Source organism: Rattus norvegicus, chromosome 8, assembly GCF_021556685.1.
Source record: "Rattus norvegicus strain SHRSP/BbbUtx chromosome 8, alternate assembly SHRSP_T2T, whole genome shotgun sequence".
Lineage (NCBI taxonomy): Eukaryota > Metazoa > Chordata > Mammalia > Rodentia > Muridae > Rattus > Rattus norvegicus.
Genome location: NC_141541.1, coordinates 18,590,098 through 18,610,034, shown reverse-complemented (window position 1 = coordinate 18,610,034; position 19,937 = coordinate 18,590,098). Strand labels below are relative to the sequence as shown.

Below are 19,937 nucleotides of genomic sequence, written 5' to 3'. Positions count from 1 at the left end.
AGAGTAAAGTCAGGAATCCTGTGTGAGTGAGACCAAGGTGAAGGAGAGGCACTGCCCTTTGCAGGGTGGTGGTGGACGGCTGGACTAGCTGGCTGCAGCTCCCAGAAGTATCTGCAAAGAACATTTCCACTCCACTGTGCTAACACTATCGAGGGCCATGTGCTATGAACCTTGGGCGTGGCTTTTCTTTTGTGGGTACAGAGCTGTTTTTACTCACTTATTTTGTGATAAAATTCACATTTAAAAAAAGCCACGTCATTGGAAGCACAGATAAGTAAATCTCATTAAGAAACACGTTCTGTGGAAGAGCACATTGTTTCAATATCTAACCACTGTAAACTAATAAAAATTTAATCCTCTTTCAGAATAGCATATTTATTTTCTTAATTTTCCCAGTTTCATCCTTAAGAGGCTGGTGTTGAAGTTTACCACAGGGACATGAACCATAAAATCCAGACTGTCAAACTGTAGAATGATATGGCTGGTTCACCAAAGAAACTGCCAGGAGGGAAAATGGAGGGGAGTGGGGATCAAAGAGATTCTGAGGGAGTGAGCAAGGTGGCCAGAAGATAGAGGGGCTTGCAGCTAAGCCTGATAACCTGAGTCCCATCCCCAAGACTCAAGGTAGAGGAAGGACCCAACACCTGTGAGTTCTCCGAACCTGCACACATGTGCCGTGGCATGCACGTGCACATATAAACACATGTAATTTAAAGAGACCCATAACAGATACTGGGGTTAGCACCCCTCTCTGAGACTCTTGATTTGGGGAGCTAGAAACTAGCTCCTGGTTCCTGTTTGCTGAATGGCAAAGTCAAGACCATGTGGTGTCTAAGACACATTTCTAGCCTTAACAATTAGAGCAGGAACAGATAAGGAGTGGATGGGACCCAGCCTGGGATCCAGCAGATTGGCCTCTGAAAGCAGCTACTCGGCATTAGGTCACCTTTCCTCAGGTGCCAATCCTGAACCTGGCTGTCCCAGGGTATAACCCAAGATGGATGGGGGCGAGGTTCTAGAAAGTGACTGCCTTTCGTGAGGACTGTAACTAGAGATTAAAGGAAAAGACCAAACAGAGACAAAGAGTGGCTAGAAAGGGAGCTGGCATGGTGAGATCCTAATCCAGCTTTATAGACTTGAGCATTGGAGATTTGGGACAATTTCACATCTGAATTCTGCCTGAAATTGTTTGGTGATATGGAAGAACTAGTCATTAAGATGCTAGCATGGGTTCCGGGAAGAAAGAGGAAAGACAGAAAGGAGGGGTGAGACCCTTATTCCTTTAGACATGTACACTGGGCTTTTAAAGAGAAAATACAGTCTCCTGTCACCTTTTAAGTTTCTGAATACATTCATAGAAGTTTCTTTGTGGATTTTCTTGACTTCCCTCTCTGGCCTTATTTCTTAGGGCACAGTTGGTCAGAACACACCAAGCTCCCTCAGTGCACATGGCTCTCTGGTCCCTACCCTTGGCTGCATCCTGGCTGGCTTGCATCTTCTCCTCAGTATTTTGTGTGATAACCTCTCCTCTGAGAAGACCAGACTGATACAAATCACACCCCCAGACCAGCTGGGTTAGGCACCCTCCAGGACATCCCTCACACGCAACTACAACCCTGTGATATAAATATGTTCGTTTTTCTAAGGGAGGAGAAGTGGTCGTGTCTTTAAAAGGATGCCGGGGTAGGGGGTGCAGTGTGGTATGAGCAATGGGGATAGAGAGCAGAGGGCCTGAGGGGGTTGCCCTGGACTGCTGCCGCCTGCATTTGGAAAGGTGAGGGTGGTAAGGAGCCCAGGTCCAAAAGTTTCTGCTATGAGAAAACTAGCAAAGATGATGAGAGACTCCAAGGGGTTACAAGAGGCCAGTAAGACATTCCTACCACCACATTAAGCTTCGTGTGTTACAATATGGTTCTGAGACATAGTGTGGAGTCACCGCTGCCAGCAGAATTTACGCTTCTTTTATTGTTTAAAAAATATGTAAATATAGCCAAGGACCATGAGTTTCGGTCTAGAATCTGGCACTTTCTCTTCCTATGACTCCAGCAAGATGCTTACCCTCCTTAGGCCACTGTTTCTCCATAGATGATGACCAGACTTTGTGCTGTACACCCATGAGCCCAGAGGCCAGAGCATGAGGAGCCAAAGATAGCCCAGTCTGGGTGTGCACGTAGACCCTGCCTCAAAACACAATAAATCACTAAGTAGCAATTTCTGTCAAGTCTGTCAGAAAGCTGAGTCAGTAGGGACACTGCACATGACAATGGTGAGGTATCTGGGGTTGGAAGGAAACTAACTTAGGGTGCCCCTTGTCAGTTAGCAATGATCAGAAGTAGGCCGTCATGGGCCACAGGTATTCTTGGGAGCCCAGCACACGCTGCAGCTGCGCTGTGAGGGAGGGGCTGCTCACGTCTCTGCTCGCTCTCACCAGATGAGAAGCCAGCTCTATCAGGAGGAAGACCTGTGCTCCGAACAGGAACGGATGAGGAACGAGATCTCCGAACTCACCCAGGAACTTCACCAGAAGGAGGTCACTATAGCAACCATCATGAAGAAAGCTGCCCTTCTGGAAAGACAGCTAAAGATAGAATTAGAAATAAAAGAAAAAATGTTAGCAAAGCAACAGGTATGTATACGTACAGGAGAGCACTCTCCAGGGCTGGCTCCTGCCCATGTTCATCCTAGCCTCGCCCTAGGTCTGTCAAAAGCCTTGGCGACTTGTCCCATAAAACCCTGAGCCGTGGACAAAAAGTACCATCAAAGAAACACTAGGGACCTAGCAGACAGCGCACACATGAGTGATCGGTTGCTTGCCGAGGTTCTCCTGCAGCTGTCTTTGCACATCGCACTGCCCTGTACCTTCCTCAGTCATTTGCTATAGGACCTTTCCATTAAACTGTTTTTTAGAGAGCAATTCCAGGTTGCTCGAAGATCCTGCCCCTCTCTCCATTTAACACATTGTCGTGTTTTAAACACGGAGAAAACAACATAAAAATCACTAAACATCCACTCAGCATGCAGCAGAGATCTTGAGTTCCACGTTAAAACCCTGCAAGGGATGCTCGCTCCTGCCATCCTCCCTATTCCTTCTGTTTCCTTGCTCTCTAATAATGTTAGCCTGCTTTGACAGCACAGGCTTTACGGCCCTTTCACTCTAAATGTAGGTGATTTCAGAGCACAAAACATGAATCGAGACAATTTCCATAAGAGCAGTTCAATCTCGTGTATGTACAAAAACAGAAAAGATTGGGCCTTCATCACGTTATGGGCCGCAGACTGACCAGTTTGTACCACACACACGGAAAGCCAGCACAGGGCACTTCGCGCACCTCAGGGCGCCTTGCAGTCAGGGGCAGCTGCAAGAACGACCCCTTTCGTTTTCATACTGCCATCTTTCCCGGACTTTGTCAGTGAGCATGTATCTTCTAATTCACAAACGTAAATATGTTTAAAGCAAGGGTTTCGTATAGTAATGAGCCAGGTATGGGGGCACGAATCTGTCATCCCAACATTCAGGTAGATGACACCAGGGAAAGAAGAAAGAGCTACAGAAGCAAGTCATAGGCACACAAGGGAGCAAGCCAGAACACCAGAAGGAGCGGATTAAAGCCATGTACGCTTACTGTAAACGTTAACTGGGCATTGAAGAAGTGCAACGGACAAGAGGATTTTCGAGAAGTTTTCTTCATTGTGATTATAATTCCTGTATGTGAGAAATGGAATTTCAGACTTGGTAGGGAAAAGTAAATATTTAAGTGTTTCAGATTTAGCACTGCTCAAACAGGAAGTTGGTGGGGGAGGAAGAGAACCCAAGTGGTGGGAGGGTGGATGTTTTCCTCCACGCCACAGAAAGGATTTGCACCCACCTGGACAGAGTTAATGAAGATGACGAGCTCCCATCGCGAGTTTTACACATGCCTTTTATCTGCTAATCTTTCAGATCTCAGACAGAAGATACAAAGCTGTCAGAACAGAAAACACACACCTGAAGGGAATGATGGGAGACTTAGACCCTGCACGGTACTTGGTAATGCGCTGAATTCATTCCCCCAAACTGAACAGGAGGTAGCTTGGCTGGTCAGGGCGGATCATCAGTGTGGTCACTGAGCATGCGCGCCAGGAGCGCCGAGCTGCGCACTGCCTACTGCACTGCCTACCGCAGTGGCTTGCCCAGGCTCGGACCCCTGGTTTGGGCTCATTTCTGATCATTTCTCAAACATGCAAAGCATGCAGTTTCCTAGCTTTTAATCCTGCAATTGCTTGAAACCCTATATCCTCGACAGCCGGAATTGGGTGCCAACCTTATGCTCAGAGAAACCCTCCCCTCAAATCCGAATCAGAATGATTTGTTCCGTTCTTGTTTGATTTATATTTGGCTGACTTGTTTTGTGGCTTGTCTCTTTCAACTTGATGACAATCAGGAAGTTGGCATGACCAACAGCTCAGGATAGAGCAAGCCAACAGTGTTTGTTAACCGAATATATGAATTAGACCCTGACTCTACCTGTTCTCATAAACAACTTAAATGGCTCCAAGCCTCTCACCTCCATTGTCTAGCAGTCGATGGTTGGATTTTGTAGAAGAACTCTTGTTGGTAGAAAATTGAAATATTAGCATTATTTGTTGTATTTTCTTTCATTCACTTAGAGAAAAGTCCTGCCATTATTTTTTTTAACTGTTCAAGGAACAGAAAGGTAACATAAAAAAATTGGGCACCATGGCTGCTTCAGCTAGCCTGTTCCTTTAGCCGTAATAATGAGAAGCAGGTCGAGGCTTGGCCAGCCCCTTCTGAAGCCAATGTTCTACGTCTGTCGTGTTGTGCACCTGTTCTCACATGAGTCCGTATTCCAGCATCAAGACAGTAGAAGCATCTGGAAGCACTCTCCCTTCTTCCTTGAGCATGGCTGTGGATCCTGTGATTGGAGCACAGATGGATAAAAGGGAAGCTTGCTGGTCTCCCTATGTGCTACATTAAAAACCTACCCGTCACCTCTGCCTTCTCCTTCCTTATCGTGGGACACAAAAATGAACCCCCGCTCCATGAAGATAGATATATTTGTACATATACATACACACATGCATACACATCTGTGTATATTGTATATGAATATATACACATATATTGAAGTGACATATATACATATGTGTACACATACATAGAATATATTACATATACATACATATGTACATCAGTTCAATCCAAGTGTTTGTATATATCCCAGGTCACCACAGTCCAGCTGAGGGACTTCACTTTGCTCCTGGAGGCTTTTGGCTTTGACCCTCTGTATCATCTGCTTTTTAAAGGAGTCAAACACACAAAGATAGAAAAGCAGCTGCTAATCACCCACATCCACCCCGCCGATTCCCCAACAGCAGAGGGGGCTGTGCTAACAAGCAAGCGGTGGCTCCTGTTGCTACACACACACACACACACACACACACACACACACACCATGTGCACAGCCAAGATAGGGTGATAGACTCCACCAATTAGATGAGTAACTCGAGCTTTGCCCAGAGCTGACCCCCTGCTGTAGTGCTAGGGAAGTTTATACTCACCCTCTGTACATAACTGAATTAAACCAATATGTGCAGGCAGGTGACTTCACAGCACGGTCCCTGCTTCAGCCTCTCTACCCCTTCTCTTCCACATCTTGTTCCAAGTGCCAGGCAGTAGACAGCAACTACTCGGTTTGCATCATCACTTCGTGTATTTACACACCTACATAAGCACACATACGTGCTTATCTGGGGATTTTATCATTAAAAACTGAAGGCCACGGGGATAAGTGGATGGCTCAGAATTTAAGAACATTTGTTCTTGGATAGGATGCGATTCAGTTCCCCACTCTCACTCGGCCGCTCCCTGCCAAGTCCACTTGCAGGAGATCTGACACCGGCTTCTGATTCCTTCAGGCTTCTGTATACGAAAGGTGCAAGGTGTGTGAAAGTGTGCAGTACACATACTCACTTGCGCGCGCGCGCACACACACACACACACACACACACACACACACACACACAGATATTTTTTAACTAGGCTCACATACACAAATATACTTCTGTGTATCTTATTTTGTTTGCTCCAAAGTGCCTCTCTACACCAACCGGCTCAAGCATATTTGCCCTTCGTGACAGTTTTATAATATTCCATGGTATGGTTATACCAAAAACTATTTTACCCCTAGTGTATTCGAAAATTTTTCATATTTTCACCTGAATAAATATGTCCTAAAAACATCCCGGCATGCCTGTCTGGAGCAGCTTTCTATAAGTTTGTTTTCACCCAGGAGAAGTTTTAAATTTGGCTTGTCAAAGGCCACCGTCTCTCGATAGGTGCCTTGGGAGCTCCCTTCTTTGGTAGCAGGGCTCTCCACATGCACATACAAGGTTTTGTATTTTTTTCAGAGGTTTTATCTTTTACAACCAATTGCTCGATCCATTTAAATTGTACTTTGAAACGCACTATGTAAGAGCACAGTTAAAATGTTCACACAGACCAAGCTCGATGTACCAGGTTTCTCCTCGTAATTTCCTGCGTGTTCTATCTGAAATTGAATTCATTTTTGTATTAACTTTGAAGACTTAATGTTTTTATTATAATAAGATATAGCATGACTTCCCATTTCCTTATAACACGTTTCCCAATAATGTAATTTTTCTTTAACCAGTTCGTGTTTTCTTCCTTTAAAATTATTTCCCAAGTTATTTACAGTTCTTGTCACTGTTATAAATGGACTGTTTTGCTTTTAGCACATTAAGCAGCTAATTGATAATATTGAAGAAAGTTCAACTTATTCTATGCCTTCTGCAGGACACGGAGCAAGTGTAGTGCCCCCCCCCACACACACAACCCACACACATACCCCCACCCCCCCACACCCCACACCCCCTCCCACACACACCCCCACCCCCCACACACACACCCACACCCCCCACACACACACACCCACACACCCACACACACACCCACACACCCACACACACACCCCCACCACCACACACACACCCCCCACACCCCACACACACACACACACCCCACCACACACACACACCCCACCACACACACCCACACACACACACACTCACACACACACCCCCACACACCCACACACACACACCCCACCACCACACACACACCCCCCACACCCCCCACACACACACACCCACACACACACCCACACCCCCCCACACACACACCCCACACACCCCCCCCACACACACCCCACCACACACACACACACCCACACACACACACACCCCACCACACACACACCCACACACACACACACACCCCACCACACACACCCACACATACACTCACACACACACCCCCACACACCCACACACACACCCACACACACACTCACACACACACACACCACCACACACACCCCACACACACACACCCCACACACACACACACCCCCACACACACACCCACACACACACACACACCCCACCCCACCCCACACACACACCCCACACACCCCCACCCCCACACACACCCACACCCACACACACACACCCCACCACACACACACACACACACACACACACACACACACACACACACATCTGTTCTCGTTCCACTGCCTTCGACGAGACCTCTGGGGAAATCTTGAGCCATGACAGCACTTGCTGGGAAGTTTTCCAGTTTCTGACTATAAATGTCACATTTTGGGAGTTTTGAGGGATGTAAATTTGTTTTCCATTCATGACCCTGGGTTGTTCTTTCTGCTGTACTGTGAAATGCAGCTGCTATAGTGTCTCTCTGAGCCTTTTCAACAGATGACTCTGTGTGAGTCTCCCCTTTCTTTTATTGATGTGTTAGGGACCATAGTTGACATATTTCCTGATTTTGTCCAAATGAGGTTCCTGAGATAAATCTTCCCAGTCCTAAATTAGCTTGATGCCACAGTGTGTTTGCTTAAAAACAGCAGGACATAATAACTCACAGAGGACACCAGGAGGAGGCCATTAGTCCCAAACAGATGCCCTCAGGGCCACACTCCTCTGATCTCTGTGCTGGATCCCTCCCTCTTCTATCTCAGTGTGCTGTGGTCCCATGTCTGAATTGTCCCACGGTCCTCTTGAGTCAAATTTTCCCTTTTGCCTGGGGAATTCAATTCAGGACTTCTGGGAAGCCCTTGTTTTAAAATAAGGTCATATTCTGAGGGACCAGGGTTAGGACTTCAACAGCTTTGTAGGGAGCCACATTTGGCCCATAGTTGTCACGCTCGGTCAGTTTTAGCACAGTACTGGCTTGGATGTGATGATATTTAAAGTAAGGTTTGGCCACAACTCGTTGCAGTGGTTTTAAAGTTACACTGTTTTTAAACTCGCAGGAGGTGTCTGGCTATGGGATGTCTACTGCAAAACTTAACTGAGATCAGCCTTTACCTTTCTGTCTCCGTTCATTCAAATCTATTTTTCCCCCTAAGGTCACTTGGATAATCTGTATCTTTTTAGAAAATGTGTCTGCTTCAGTTTATTTCCTTACTACTGAGGTTAGTTAGAGCCTACAACTGCATACCAGAGTTCTGTTGTTAGGTTTTCCTGTTTGAGATAGGGTCTCGTTACTTGTCTGAGGCTGGCCTTGAACTCCTGTCTCAGCCTCCTGCGTGTCAGGGTTCCAGACATGAACGGTCATACCCAATTCTGGTCTTAGTTTTCTTTCTGTCTCTTGGTCTTGGATAATTGAACACACTCTCTTTCATTTGTTTTGGCTATGACTCACACATTCTGCTTACTAGCACGTAAAGGTAGGGGCTTTGAGGGTTCTATTACTTGAATAAATTTGAACCTTTATTTTTATTTTGTTTGTATGACGGTTTGCATCTATCTGTGTCTATGTACCACAAGTGTGTGGTTCCTGTGCAGACCAGAATAGAACATCAGACACCCTGGGACTGGAATTGCAGGTGACTGTGAGCTATTCTATGGGTGCTGGGAAAAGCTGAATCCTCTGGAAAACCAGCCAGGCCTCTCACAACTGAGACCGCTCTCCAGCCCCCTATTTTATTTATTATTGGAGTTTATCAGTTTCCAATTGCTGGTTTATTTTACTTTGTTACACTTTTCAAATTTTATGAAAAAAAGACTATTATTCGTGTTTATTAAAATTCTGTAAGTATAAAAATCCACAATCAGATTACTTCAGCAATAGTTAGATAAATATAAACTTAAACTTTGCCTTAGGCAGAAAGAAACAAAGCTATATGCGTCATATTCAGCCTTCTAACATTTGTGATATTTGGATAATATTAAAATAGTAGTTGGTTTTCCTTTCCCGTTTTGTTGGGTGGGGTAATGTGTGTCTGAAGGCCGCATGCGTACATCGCTCGCAGAGACCGGGAGCGTGTCTAACTCCCTGCAGCCGGAGTTAGGAGTTACCGGTTGCTCAGAGCTGGGGGCCTCTGCGAGAGCGGCAAGCACTCTTACCCAGTGAGCCATCGCTCCAGCAGCCCCACTACTTGAAATTGGTCCTATCTAAGCAAATGCAGCTTTGAGAATGTTTCTGGCTGTCTAACTCTGAAGGTCTCTGCTTCCTTCCCTAGAAAAGAAAGTTGGCCAAGATGCCCGTGCAGTGGTGAGAAACCCACTCTGTGGGCAGCTCCCTCTAGCAGTGAAGGAAGATTGGCCGGGTCAGTCACAGGATGGGTGGCTAAGTCTCTCCAGGTGTCAGGGAGATGCTTAGAGAAGTCCTGAGAGTCTTCTCCCAGAAGCCAGACCTTCCTCTGCACTTCCTAAGCTGCCATAGTCGGCCATATTAATATGGCGGCATGAATGAATACCAGTGAGCAGTTATTGACAATGTGAGGAGTTTGGAGTGATTGTGATTGTATTATTCTATGTCAATGCTTCTCAATGCTTGTAAGAAAAAAGAAATGTTTAAGCTCCGAGCATTTAGTTTTCTAGGCCTCAAACCTCAACTGTTTGGAGCTTCAAAGGTGACGAGTCGCTTGAGTCAAGCATTTTATGCTAAGGTATTGCCCTTCTGATCCCAGAGAACTGCTGTACCGTCAGCCCCAGTGCAGCTTGGGATGTTCAATACACAGGACTGGGAGGACGGAGAGGACAAGAGAGCGCCGAACACAGCTTTCCTAGGACTGGCTGTGTGAGAAGAGTCTGTTTTACAAAGCTTTATGAGAAGAACACACACACATGTGCACGTATGCACATACAAGCAAGCAAGCATTCACAGAGTGAACACACACACACACACACACACACACATACACACACACATACACACAACACACCTGCCCTGAAAACTTCCTGCAGTGTCTAATTAAAACAGCCTGAGAAATCTCTAAGCCTCTTGCTTAAACCATTCATTTTGGGATTTAAATACATTTCATTTCACAGCCTCAGAGTGGGGCATTAATATATCGGGCAGCAGAACTCCACTATAATCGACTGTGCTCCCAATGTACAGTGCTGGCTCTGTCTCAACTGTAAGATCAATGCGGCAAAATGGCCCAGATCTCGACCCCGCTCCACAATAAGTCCACCATGTAATTTGTTACATCACCAGCAGTGGGGCTGAATGTTTTAATCAATATGCAATTTGAATAATTGGATAATTTATTATTTTTACTGTCTTCTCTAGCTTTATAGCAAAACGAACTCAAAATGAGGTAAAGAATTAAATGTGAAATAATGAAATCATAAAACACATAGAAGAAAGTGAAAGTAATGTTTAATAGTTCTTATAAAAGAGGCAAAGAGGAACAGGCAAAGGAAAGGTGGCATTTTACTAAATTACAGCAAAGAAGTTCCTTTTCAGAGAAACATGGCTCATACCACAATTAAAACTTTAAAAATACCTTTTAAAAATCAGGAAAAAAAAACCATATTTTCAACCAAGCAGAGAAACTCAGGATCTCTCTCCTAGTGTTAAAACACATTCTGATATTAGTAACCAGCAACTCCTAAGTGGGAAAACAGCCAAAGAATACAAGAAGCAGCCGAGACCACATAGAGTGAAAAAAGACCATGTATACGCACGCAACTTCAGCAACCAAGGTTGCTGCTTCTCAGCCATTGACAAATTCGACGAATAGTGGTATTGAATTGTGAGTGGGTTAAAATCCGACGAATAGCGGTATTGAATTGTGAGTGGATTAAAACAAGACCTTTAGGTCACTATTGGTGGGAACTGATGAGATTCTTTTCAGGATTTATTTTCATTTTTATTTCAGTGTGTATGTTATGTTCATATGCCCTTGGAGGCCAGAAAAGGGTGTCAGAGCCCCTGGAGTTGGCATTCCATGTAATTGTGAGACGCCCAGTGTGGGCGCTGGGAACTGAGCTCAGGTCCTCTGCCCCATCTCTCCAGCCCTGAATGCACGAGAGCAATGTGGCACAGGAGTAGCATTGCCATTGAGGTCCCCAAAGGCCTTCATTCAGTTTGTCCTAATGTTCTAAAGGACTGCCAGCGAGGAACTCTCAGCTCTATTGATGACTTTGAAACAAGACTCTATTCTCAAGAATAGGAGTGATTAAATAAACTGAACACCTCTTTAATGCAGCCATTAAAAGTCTTTTAAAATGTATCTCAATTAATTTATTAATACCAGTAATTTAATTTATCTCTAAAATCTTTAGGGGGAACAGAGTTCACAAAAAACACATCGCCCAGCTCAAATGAAAGGGCCTTGCCAACCTAGGAGTCTAGACGTGGAAAACGAGTGTCCCGTGTCCGTCCACTCAGTGGGGGTCTATTTTACTCCCCAGACTGTGGACTTTAGTAACAAGGAGCATTCGAGGCACACATCAATTAACAAGCTTGAATACGAGAACGAGAGGCTCCGAAGCGATCTCGCCAAGCTCCACATCAATGGAAAGGCAGCGTGGTCCAATCAGAGCAGCTATGAAGGAGCAGGGGCATACATCTACCAGAGCCAGCTGAAAACGGAGACCGGTGGAGACAGGTATGCTGGCTTGGCCATAAAGAAGAGACATTTAGAAATCCCTTGGGGGAAATGTATACGTAATGTAAAGCGACGACCTCCGCAGGCGTTTGTAGCCTATGAGGTGGTGACAGCACAGGAGCCTGGATGCCCTGTGTAAAAAGTACTGAACCTTTGTGCGAGAAGACGTGCTCCACAAGTAACTATTTGTAGTATTACTACTTTTTTAACAGCATGAGAGTGGGGAAAGCTAGAATTTACTCTGTTAAATCTGATGTTAAAGCAAAACAGAGAACATGGGGAGGTGTCACTTCTTCCTGTCCTCCCATGATGCAGGTCCTTGGGGTTGTCATTTGTGGTGACTTAGAGCTGGTCACGGCAGTGAGAGCAGTGCATGGAAGAACAGTGAGTGCTCTCCATTTTACCCCCATGATCTCTAAAATGGGTCAGCTCACATCCCGAGTGGATGTGTTAACAATGAGCCATGCTAGCGAACTCAGTTTTAACTAAAGGTCTCTGGAGGCAGACCACTGCTTCCTCAAGCCTACAAAATGCTTGGCACAGCAACTCTTTTCCCATAGCACTTCTCAGGGCCATGGAGACGCTGGTTTATTGTGGGTTTGTGGGAAGGGCTATGGTATGCTGGCTTCGTCACACCTGTCCGACATGGGCCTTTTCATATTTCATGCTGACTCAGAAGGTCCACACTCACTGCAACTTAACCTGACCTCAGAAACCTGACAGCATGAACACCTAGCTGTGTTGTCACGGTTTCCTGTCTGTAGGGTGTTAGTGGAGATTGTATGAGGGGATCCATGTAGTATGTGTAGTTGCATGTGTGTTCATCACCATCACTAATATTATTAGTAATTTGTATTTGCAATATTAATACCTTAGTGATAATTCACGGTGGCTAAAATGTGTATTTTGGTGACCAAGCTAATAGCTAAACCTGAAGCTTGAAGGTGATGCCAGGGCTTTTCTTAGTAGCTAAGCAAAGTCTATGGAACCAACCAAAATAGGGGCCAGGGAGTCTGCTCAACATTCTTTTCTTTAAAGATTTATTTATTTCATGTGAGTGCACTGTCACTGTCATCAGACACATCAGAAGAGGGCATCAGATCCCATTACAGATGGTTGTGAACTACCATGTGGTTGCTGGGAATTGAACTCAGGACCTCTGGAAGAGCAGTCAGTGCTCTTAACCACTGAGCCATCTCTCCAGCACCTTCTGTTTAACATTCTTAAGACTTTAGAGCAGTGTTCTCCCTTTACTATCTCAAGCCTATGGATACTAGGATGGATTCTTTTCAGTTTTAGGTTTATTTTTATGTATATATGTATGTTTTGTCTGCATGTCAGTACGTGCCCCATGTGCATGCTGGGTGTCCACCAAGGCCAGAAGTCAGGGATGGATCCCCTGACACTAGAGTTCCAGATGGCCGTGAAGTACTACCCAGGTGCTGGGAACCAAACCCTGGTCTTCTGCAAGAGCAGCAAGTGTTTCTAGAAACTGGAGCCACCTCTCCAATTCCAAAGATGGATTCTAACAATTGCTTTTTGAAACTAGCCCCGAGTCTCTCCAAAGTGCTAAATTGACCCCTCTGTAGAAAGGGGAGAAAGAGAATGAGGGCAGGTCAAGGTACAATGGTGGGGAAACCTTGGTTAGGGTGTCATAGTGGTGGTACTACAATGAGGGCGCCCTGATGTGGGTGCCGTGGTGAGGTGTCATGGTGGGGTGCTGTGGTGGGGTGCCGTCCGTGGTGGGCATTGTGGTGGGGTGCCATGGTGGGGTGCCGTGGTAGCCATGCTGTGGTAGTGGTGTTGTAGCTGGGAGTGCCATGGTGACAGGAATGTCTAGTGTCCGAGTGGGGTTGCCATGAGGAAAGCGCCATGGTGAGAGTAATGTGTGGTTGTCATGGTGTGGGTGCCATGGCAGAGACTCCACCACGGTGGTAGCGACGTGGTGCAGGTGTCATAGTGGGAGTCTCATGGTTGGAGAGCCATCATCGTGGAGGTGCTGTGGTGGGGTACCTGGAGACTTCAGTGGACACAGTGTGGGGAAATGAGGAGGCCCTGGCCACATCAAAGCTGTCTGATGGCGGAACACGTCACTCTCAGTAGCGCTGGAAACCCACTCTAAGAGGTCATTTTCTAATCCGGAATAGGAACCCCACAAAGTGCTTCACTCCTTTCAGTCTCCCAGAGCAAAGCACAGCCCTGAAGATGCCAGACTGGGTTGTGTGGCTGCAGGCTGAGTCACTGAGGGCTCTGGGCTCCCGCCTCTCCCCTCACTCCCTGGAGCACCTCTGGTAGCCATTACTCTGCAGTTACTTATTTCAAAAATATTTTTCTTGGCCCTTCACCTTCCTTTGTCAGGCAGTATAGCATGTATTAAAAGTGCCCAACAAAAACAAGACAGTGGGGGACAGAGGCAGGAAGAGGTAGAGGGCTCAGCAGGAGATTATCTTAATGAGCAGCCTAGAAAACTGCTCCCACTGCCAGTTCCGTTGGCTGAAAGTTCCATTAAATTTGTTTTAATGCTTTGTCTGATTTCAGTGTTTTTCAGTGACCTGGTTTTGAAAAGAAACAGCATTTCAAATGTCCTGAAAAAATTATTGCCATGTAAAACCCTCAATGGGGAAAAGTTGTTGCAATGTGGGGACACTTTGAGTTCAGCAGTGAAAAGGTAGAGAGCAGGTAGCTCCCTGCTGGTGCCAGCAGTGGAAGAGGAAGTCTCCTTTACGGCCTGCCTCAGGGAGTCAAGTAGCAAAAGCTGTATGTGCATATGCGTGTGTGTGCATTCATGTATGCATGTATGTATATGTATGTATAAATATGTGGTATATATGAGTATATGCATTTGTATGGTATGTGTGTGTTTTGATTATATATGTATATGTGTATATGTGAGCATGTATGTGTCTATATCTGTGTGCATATATGCACATATTATATATATATATATATTGTTTATACATGTATATATTGTTGTGGGTCTGTGCATGTAGGGTATATCCAGATATTTGTCAGGCATAAGTTAACCAGAAAATACCCATCATCTTTACATATCAATGGGTTAAACTATTTGGAGAAGGAAAAACAAAATGGCTCCACAAAACTTCAAGGTCACAGTCTAAGGAATTAGCCCTTGTCATGGAGGAAGATCCGAGCAGTCAGTGATTTAAACAACCTGACTTCTGTTGTCTTTCACCCCTTTTTTTTTTTTTTTGGTTCTTTTTTTTCCGGAGCTGGGGACCGAACCCAGGGCCTTGCACTTCCAAGGTAAGCACTCTACCACTGAGCTAAATCCCCAGCCCCTTTTCACCCCTTTCTGAAGTGATATTTTAATGTTCACTCACTTGAAATCTGAAGCACTTTTAGGTGATTCAAAGCATTTAGTTTCTAGAATAATAATATACTCATCACTCTAAAATTTTTATGAGACATAATGGAATTTGGTTACGATGCTCTGAATAGTGTTCTTAAAAGACAGTGTTTTGAAGTTGCAGGATAATTTACAGCTGATTTAGAGTACTGGGGCCCAGAACTATTAATGTAAAACTAATTTTAATGACAAACCAATTTTGTAATAAATGGAGCTTGTCTTTATATGAGAATACACACTTCAAAGTGAAGTCACAAGGGCTGGAGAGATGGCTCGGTGGTTAAGAGCACTGACTGTTCTTCCTGAGGACCCGAGCTTGGCTGCCAGCACCCAAATCAGTTGACTCACAATCTCCTTTAACTCCAGTTCAGGGGACTTGACTCCCTCTGACCTCCACCAGCACCTGCACACAGTTGGGACACATTAGCCCACCCAGGTGCACACACATATAGTAAACCCATGGTTTAAATTCTTATATCATGAACCGAGAACAGATTAGTAATCGGAATATTAATCAATAAGATGGAGTCATATCTAAGTAATACATTGTTTAATAGGAAAACCCCACAAAATTAGCAGGTTTGTCATTACTCCTTGCCAGGTCCCTTCTCAAGGTTTGAATCTAGACGCCAAAAATAAACCTATAATCTATACTGTGTTATGAGCCAAGAAGGAGCAGCAAAGGTTCCAAGACAGGAGACAGTACAGGTCATAGAATAGGGAGCTTTTGGGGAGTGAGGAGACAAGGCTAGGAGGAGCTCAGTGATAACGGATAGAGTCTCATCCCTAGCTGGGACATCATCCTGTAGACCAGGAGAAGGAGCTGGAGAAGAGGCGGGGCCACAGGTGAGAGACCTTGACAACTGCAGTCAAGACCCCACACTCCCTGAGTTGTGCCTCCCCTCCCAGCAGTGAGCCTGCCGTACAGAGCAGGGCCTAGGGACAGCTAATTGAACTGTTCAACCTGTGAGTGGATATTAAAAGCCCTCTGCAGTCCTTTTTAAGCCCACTTTAAATTGATATGTGCAGCATTCTGTGCAAGGCAGTTTTATGAAGTATTTGAATAGCCATGTTTTAGAAGAGCTCTCAGCTATGAACATGATTTAAGCCAAAGCACTTTACTTCATAATGTAGTCCTTTCCTTCAATCTCAATATTTTATTGATCTTATAATATAAAAAATATTCCTACATAAATCCTAGTAATTATTGCCATAAAGCCATCTCTGCATCCACAGCAAAATGGATAATTGGGATAATTATTTAGATAATTTAGAACAAATAGTACTTTCATAAAATTTCTGCATAGTTAAGATTACACACACATATTCACATACATAAACACACATACACACATACATATGTTTCTCAGATCACCTCTATAATTGTCTTGTTTGTCCACCCTGAAGTGTAGACCCTAGACACAGGCCAGGGAGTCTGTGAGAGTGCACTATGCAATTGTTACTGCGCAGTTTGAACCATGAGATGTTTCATCTATTGTTCATATCATAAACCATGCTATTTCCATTTAATTTGCTGTTCTGTTTCCATGGTAATTATGGTGTGGGATAATGGAGGGGAAAGATTTATTTCAAGAAACGTAAAACCAAGAAACACATTTTGTTTGTTTGTCTGAGCTGACTGCAGAGGCCTAGCACGGTGCTTTGTGTCATTTGTCTGCATAAGAAGCAAGTCTATGTGGACCGGGCTTTGGAAGCGAACAGAAAACCACAGTGTGGGGGTTTCAGTTGTTTCAAAACGCAGCTTTGAAAATGGATGGCACCTGTGGGAAACGTGGGTATATTAGTAAGGATAAAGTGCTTTCAAACTGATTTTTGTGTTTTCAGGGTCTTTGATGATTTTAAGTCCCACTTTCATGAAAGACATTTAGCCAAACAGGCTGGGCAGTGTGGTCTTTGGTCCAGTTTTAAGGGATGTTGTTTTATTTCATTATTTGCTTAGCTTCCCAGTGTTTCGTTTTGTTTTTGTTTTTAAACGTACATTTCCTGCCCAATAATTTACACAACTGACAAACTCCATAGTGTTTTTCATCCTTATTGTGGCTCTCAACTTCCGGAAAAGTTGAGCTTGAATTCAAAGTTACCAGTTCCTAGCTATCTATTCTCACTTCTAAAGTAAATAACTGTTTCCGGGGCTGAGCACTTGGTATGGTGAGCATTTGGTGTTCCTGGAAGGCTACCTTGGTTGCCTGTAGTCCCTTGTATAGAGTTGAGACACCATGGCCTTTCCCCATCCAATCTGGCATGTCCATTGGTGTCTCTGTTGTTCTGTTCACGATTGGCAGTCATGTTGGGGAGACCATATGGGTATGATTTCTGACATTCCTGGGAGACAGACAGTCTCACAGCAAATGCCATCCTCTGGCTCTCCCAGTCTTTCTGTTCTGTCTTCTGCAGTGTTCCCTGAGCCTTAAATACACCAGCTCTATCGTAGATATATCCACTGGGAACGGGCTCCACAACTCTACATTTTGATTAGGTATGATTTTCTGTAATGGCTTTTGACTATTGCAAACATAAGTGTCCTTCCTGGGGGGTAAGGAGTGTCATTCATACATAGATAAATAGATAGATAGATAGATAGATAGATAGATAGATAGATAGATAGATAGATAGATAGATAGGAACTATGCGGGTTTAGTAAGATTGTAGGTTCTCCTCCAGGATTCATGACTTCACTTGCCCTGAGGAGTTGGCTGGGTTTCTAGCACCAGGCATGATTACCCCTCTGTTGAGTGGACCTTAAGTCCAATTAGAGAGCTGTCATCACCAAGGCGTGTATGCCACTGCTGCACATCTAGGCTTACAGTGCCGTTCGACTTGGTGATGTGGTTCATAGGTGTCAGAGCTGTGTAAAGCTGTCGCCTGTTTGGAATCTAAAGTAACATTAGACAGACTGTGTAGTTTATTTAGGAATATATAAATATATACATACATGCATGTAGCAATTAATGAAAAAGGAGGCCATGAATTTGAAAGCGAGTAAGGAGGGGTGCATAGGAGAGTTTGGGGAGAGAAAAGAAAAGAAGGAAATGATGTAGTTATTTTGTAATCTCAAAAGTAAAAAAAAAAAAATTCATAAAATAAATGATTGACGTGGGCCTAGTGAGCCAAAGGCATAAAATCCCACATTCAGTAAGGCTTGGGTGTCAGAGGAAGGCAGAGGCACTAGGACAACAGGACTTCAAGTTCAAGGACAGTCTGGGGAGACCCTACCTCTAACAAAAGACACAAATAGAGGTAGGGTGTAGCCCAGGGAAAGGTACTTCACTAGCATTCTTTGCAAAAACCTGGGCTCGATTGCACAGTTCCAGAAAGAAAAAGGATGTAAATGATTGGGTAACTAATTTAACTTCACATCTTAGATTCTTTATCCTTACTGGGTGTAACCGGCAGCAGGCACCATGTTCTAGGTGTTTTACATGCACTGTCCTGCACCTGTCCTGAGAACCCCTTCCAAAAGCGCGAGAGGAAGGCAGAGGGCTCCAACAGATTGTTCGTGAGAAGTCTGGGAGGGCATGAGTGGGAAGTGGGTGTAAGTTAGTGAATCCAGAGGAGCCAGCTAATACAGTGACACAGTTCCCATCCACAAAGCACGTCGCTATGAACACCTGCAAGCACAGCAGAGAACCTTAAATCATCTTGGAACTGCCCTCGGCAGCACTGCTCTGTCTTCTAAAGTTTCTGTCAAATGTGCCTCAGTTATTTAAATGGCCTGGAAACACAAAATCACCGCACAGAATTAGGAAGGCTGAGGCTACCTAGCAACCACTGTGTTCTCTGCCTCTTCACTCTTCATCCAAGTTTTTAAAGTAAATTTGAGATTATTCAGAAAGACTATTTTCAAAGAAATACCCCAGACAAACTCAACCATTTGATTGGTTCTCCCTAGTTGAACATCAGAGAAATCAAAACTTTCAGCTACAATAGCCTCTGGTAGCCACTCTGGTAGTTTGAATGAGAGTGGCTCCCACTGCCTTCTGTATTGGAATACGTGGTCCCCCGTTGGTGGAACTATTTGGAAAGGATTTGGAGGTGTGGCCTTGCTGGACGATGTATGTGTGTCCCTGGGGGAGGGCTTTGAGGCTTCGATAGACTTATGCCATTCATTCCCAGTTAGCTTTCTGTTTTATGGTTGTAGACAAGATGTGAGCCCTCAGCTGCTCTTTTGCTCCATTCTTATGAACGCTAACCCTTTGAAACTATAAGCAAAATTAAATACTTTCTTTTACAAGTTGTCTTGGTCATGGTGTTTTATCACCACAGTGGTGGACGGGGAACTAAGATATACTCGGGAAGGACACTGATATCCATTTGATCTCTTTTAGAATTAGCGAAGACTGTGAGATGAACAGAAGCCCAACACCCTTGTCGCCTTTGCCATTTCAGACCAAAGAAATGACAAGTCCATTGGCTGGTGACAATGAAGTCCTCCCTCTGGTGAGTCCCTAGAAGCTGATTTTCTCCTTAAAGGTGGATTATTTAATACCGAGTCTAATATAGAGAAGGACAGCTAGATTAAAATGTCACTTCCTTTTGTTTTGGTTGTAGCTGTTTTGAGGCAGGGTCTCATACAGTCCTCTCACGACTCTCGATCTAGACCAGGCCCATCT

General features: G+C 44.7%; 1 protein-coding gene and 1 long non-coding RNA gene across 37 annotated transcripts in view; one reads left to right on the top strand and one right to left on the bottom strand.

Annotated features, from left to right (window-relative positions):
• Deup1 (deuterosome assembly protein 1) overlaps positions 1–19,937 on the top strand; it is a 62,411-nt gene that overhangs the window by 38,472 nt on the left and 4,002 nt on the right. For 3 of the 33 annotated variants that reach the window (XR_015626588.1, XR_015626587.1, XR_015626590.1), the window contains 4 exons: positions 2,432–2,626; positions 3,941–4,020; positions 11,743–11,939; positions 19,714–19,764. Coding sequence is in view for 24 of the 33 variants with exons in the window: in XM_087561687.1 (XP_087417813.1) it covers positions 2,432–2,626; positions 3,941–4,027; positions 11,614–11,939; positions 19,653–19,764 (720 nt within the window). In the remaining 9 variants the exon portion in view is untranslated. Of the gene's footprint in view, positions 1–2,431; positions 2,627–3,516; positions 3,734–3,940; positions 4,028–4,851; positions 4,991–11,613; positions 11,940–19,652; positions 19,765–19,937 lie in introns of those variants that run through there. The other 30 variants (XR_015626586.1, XR_015626585.1, XR_015626589.1 and 27 more) reach the window with 13 other exon arrangements.
• The window catches only part of LOC148003962 (uncharacterized), a 36,656-nt gene continuing 18,658 nt past the window's right edge, over positions 1,940–19,937 (bottom strand). For all 4 annotated transcript variants that reach the window (XR_015627534.1, XR_015627532.1, XR_015627531.1 and 1 more), the window contains 5 exons: positions 5,560–5,920; positions 4,545–4,913; positions 3,867–3,962; positions 3,624–3,703; positions 1,940–2,578 (listed from right to left, as the gene is read on the bottom strand). This is a non-coding gene — a long non-coding RNA (uncharacterized LOC148003962). The remainder of the gene's footprint in view (positions 2,579–3,623; positions 3,704–3,866; positions 3,963–4,544; positions 4,914–5,559; positions 5,921–19,937) is intronic.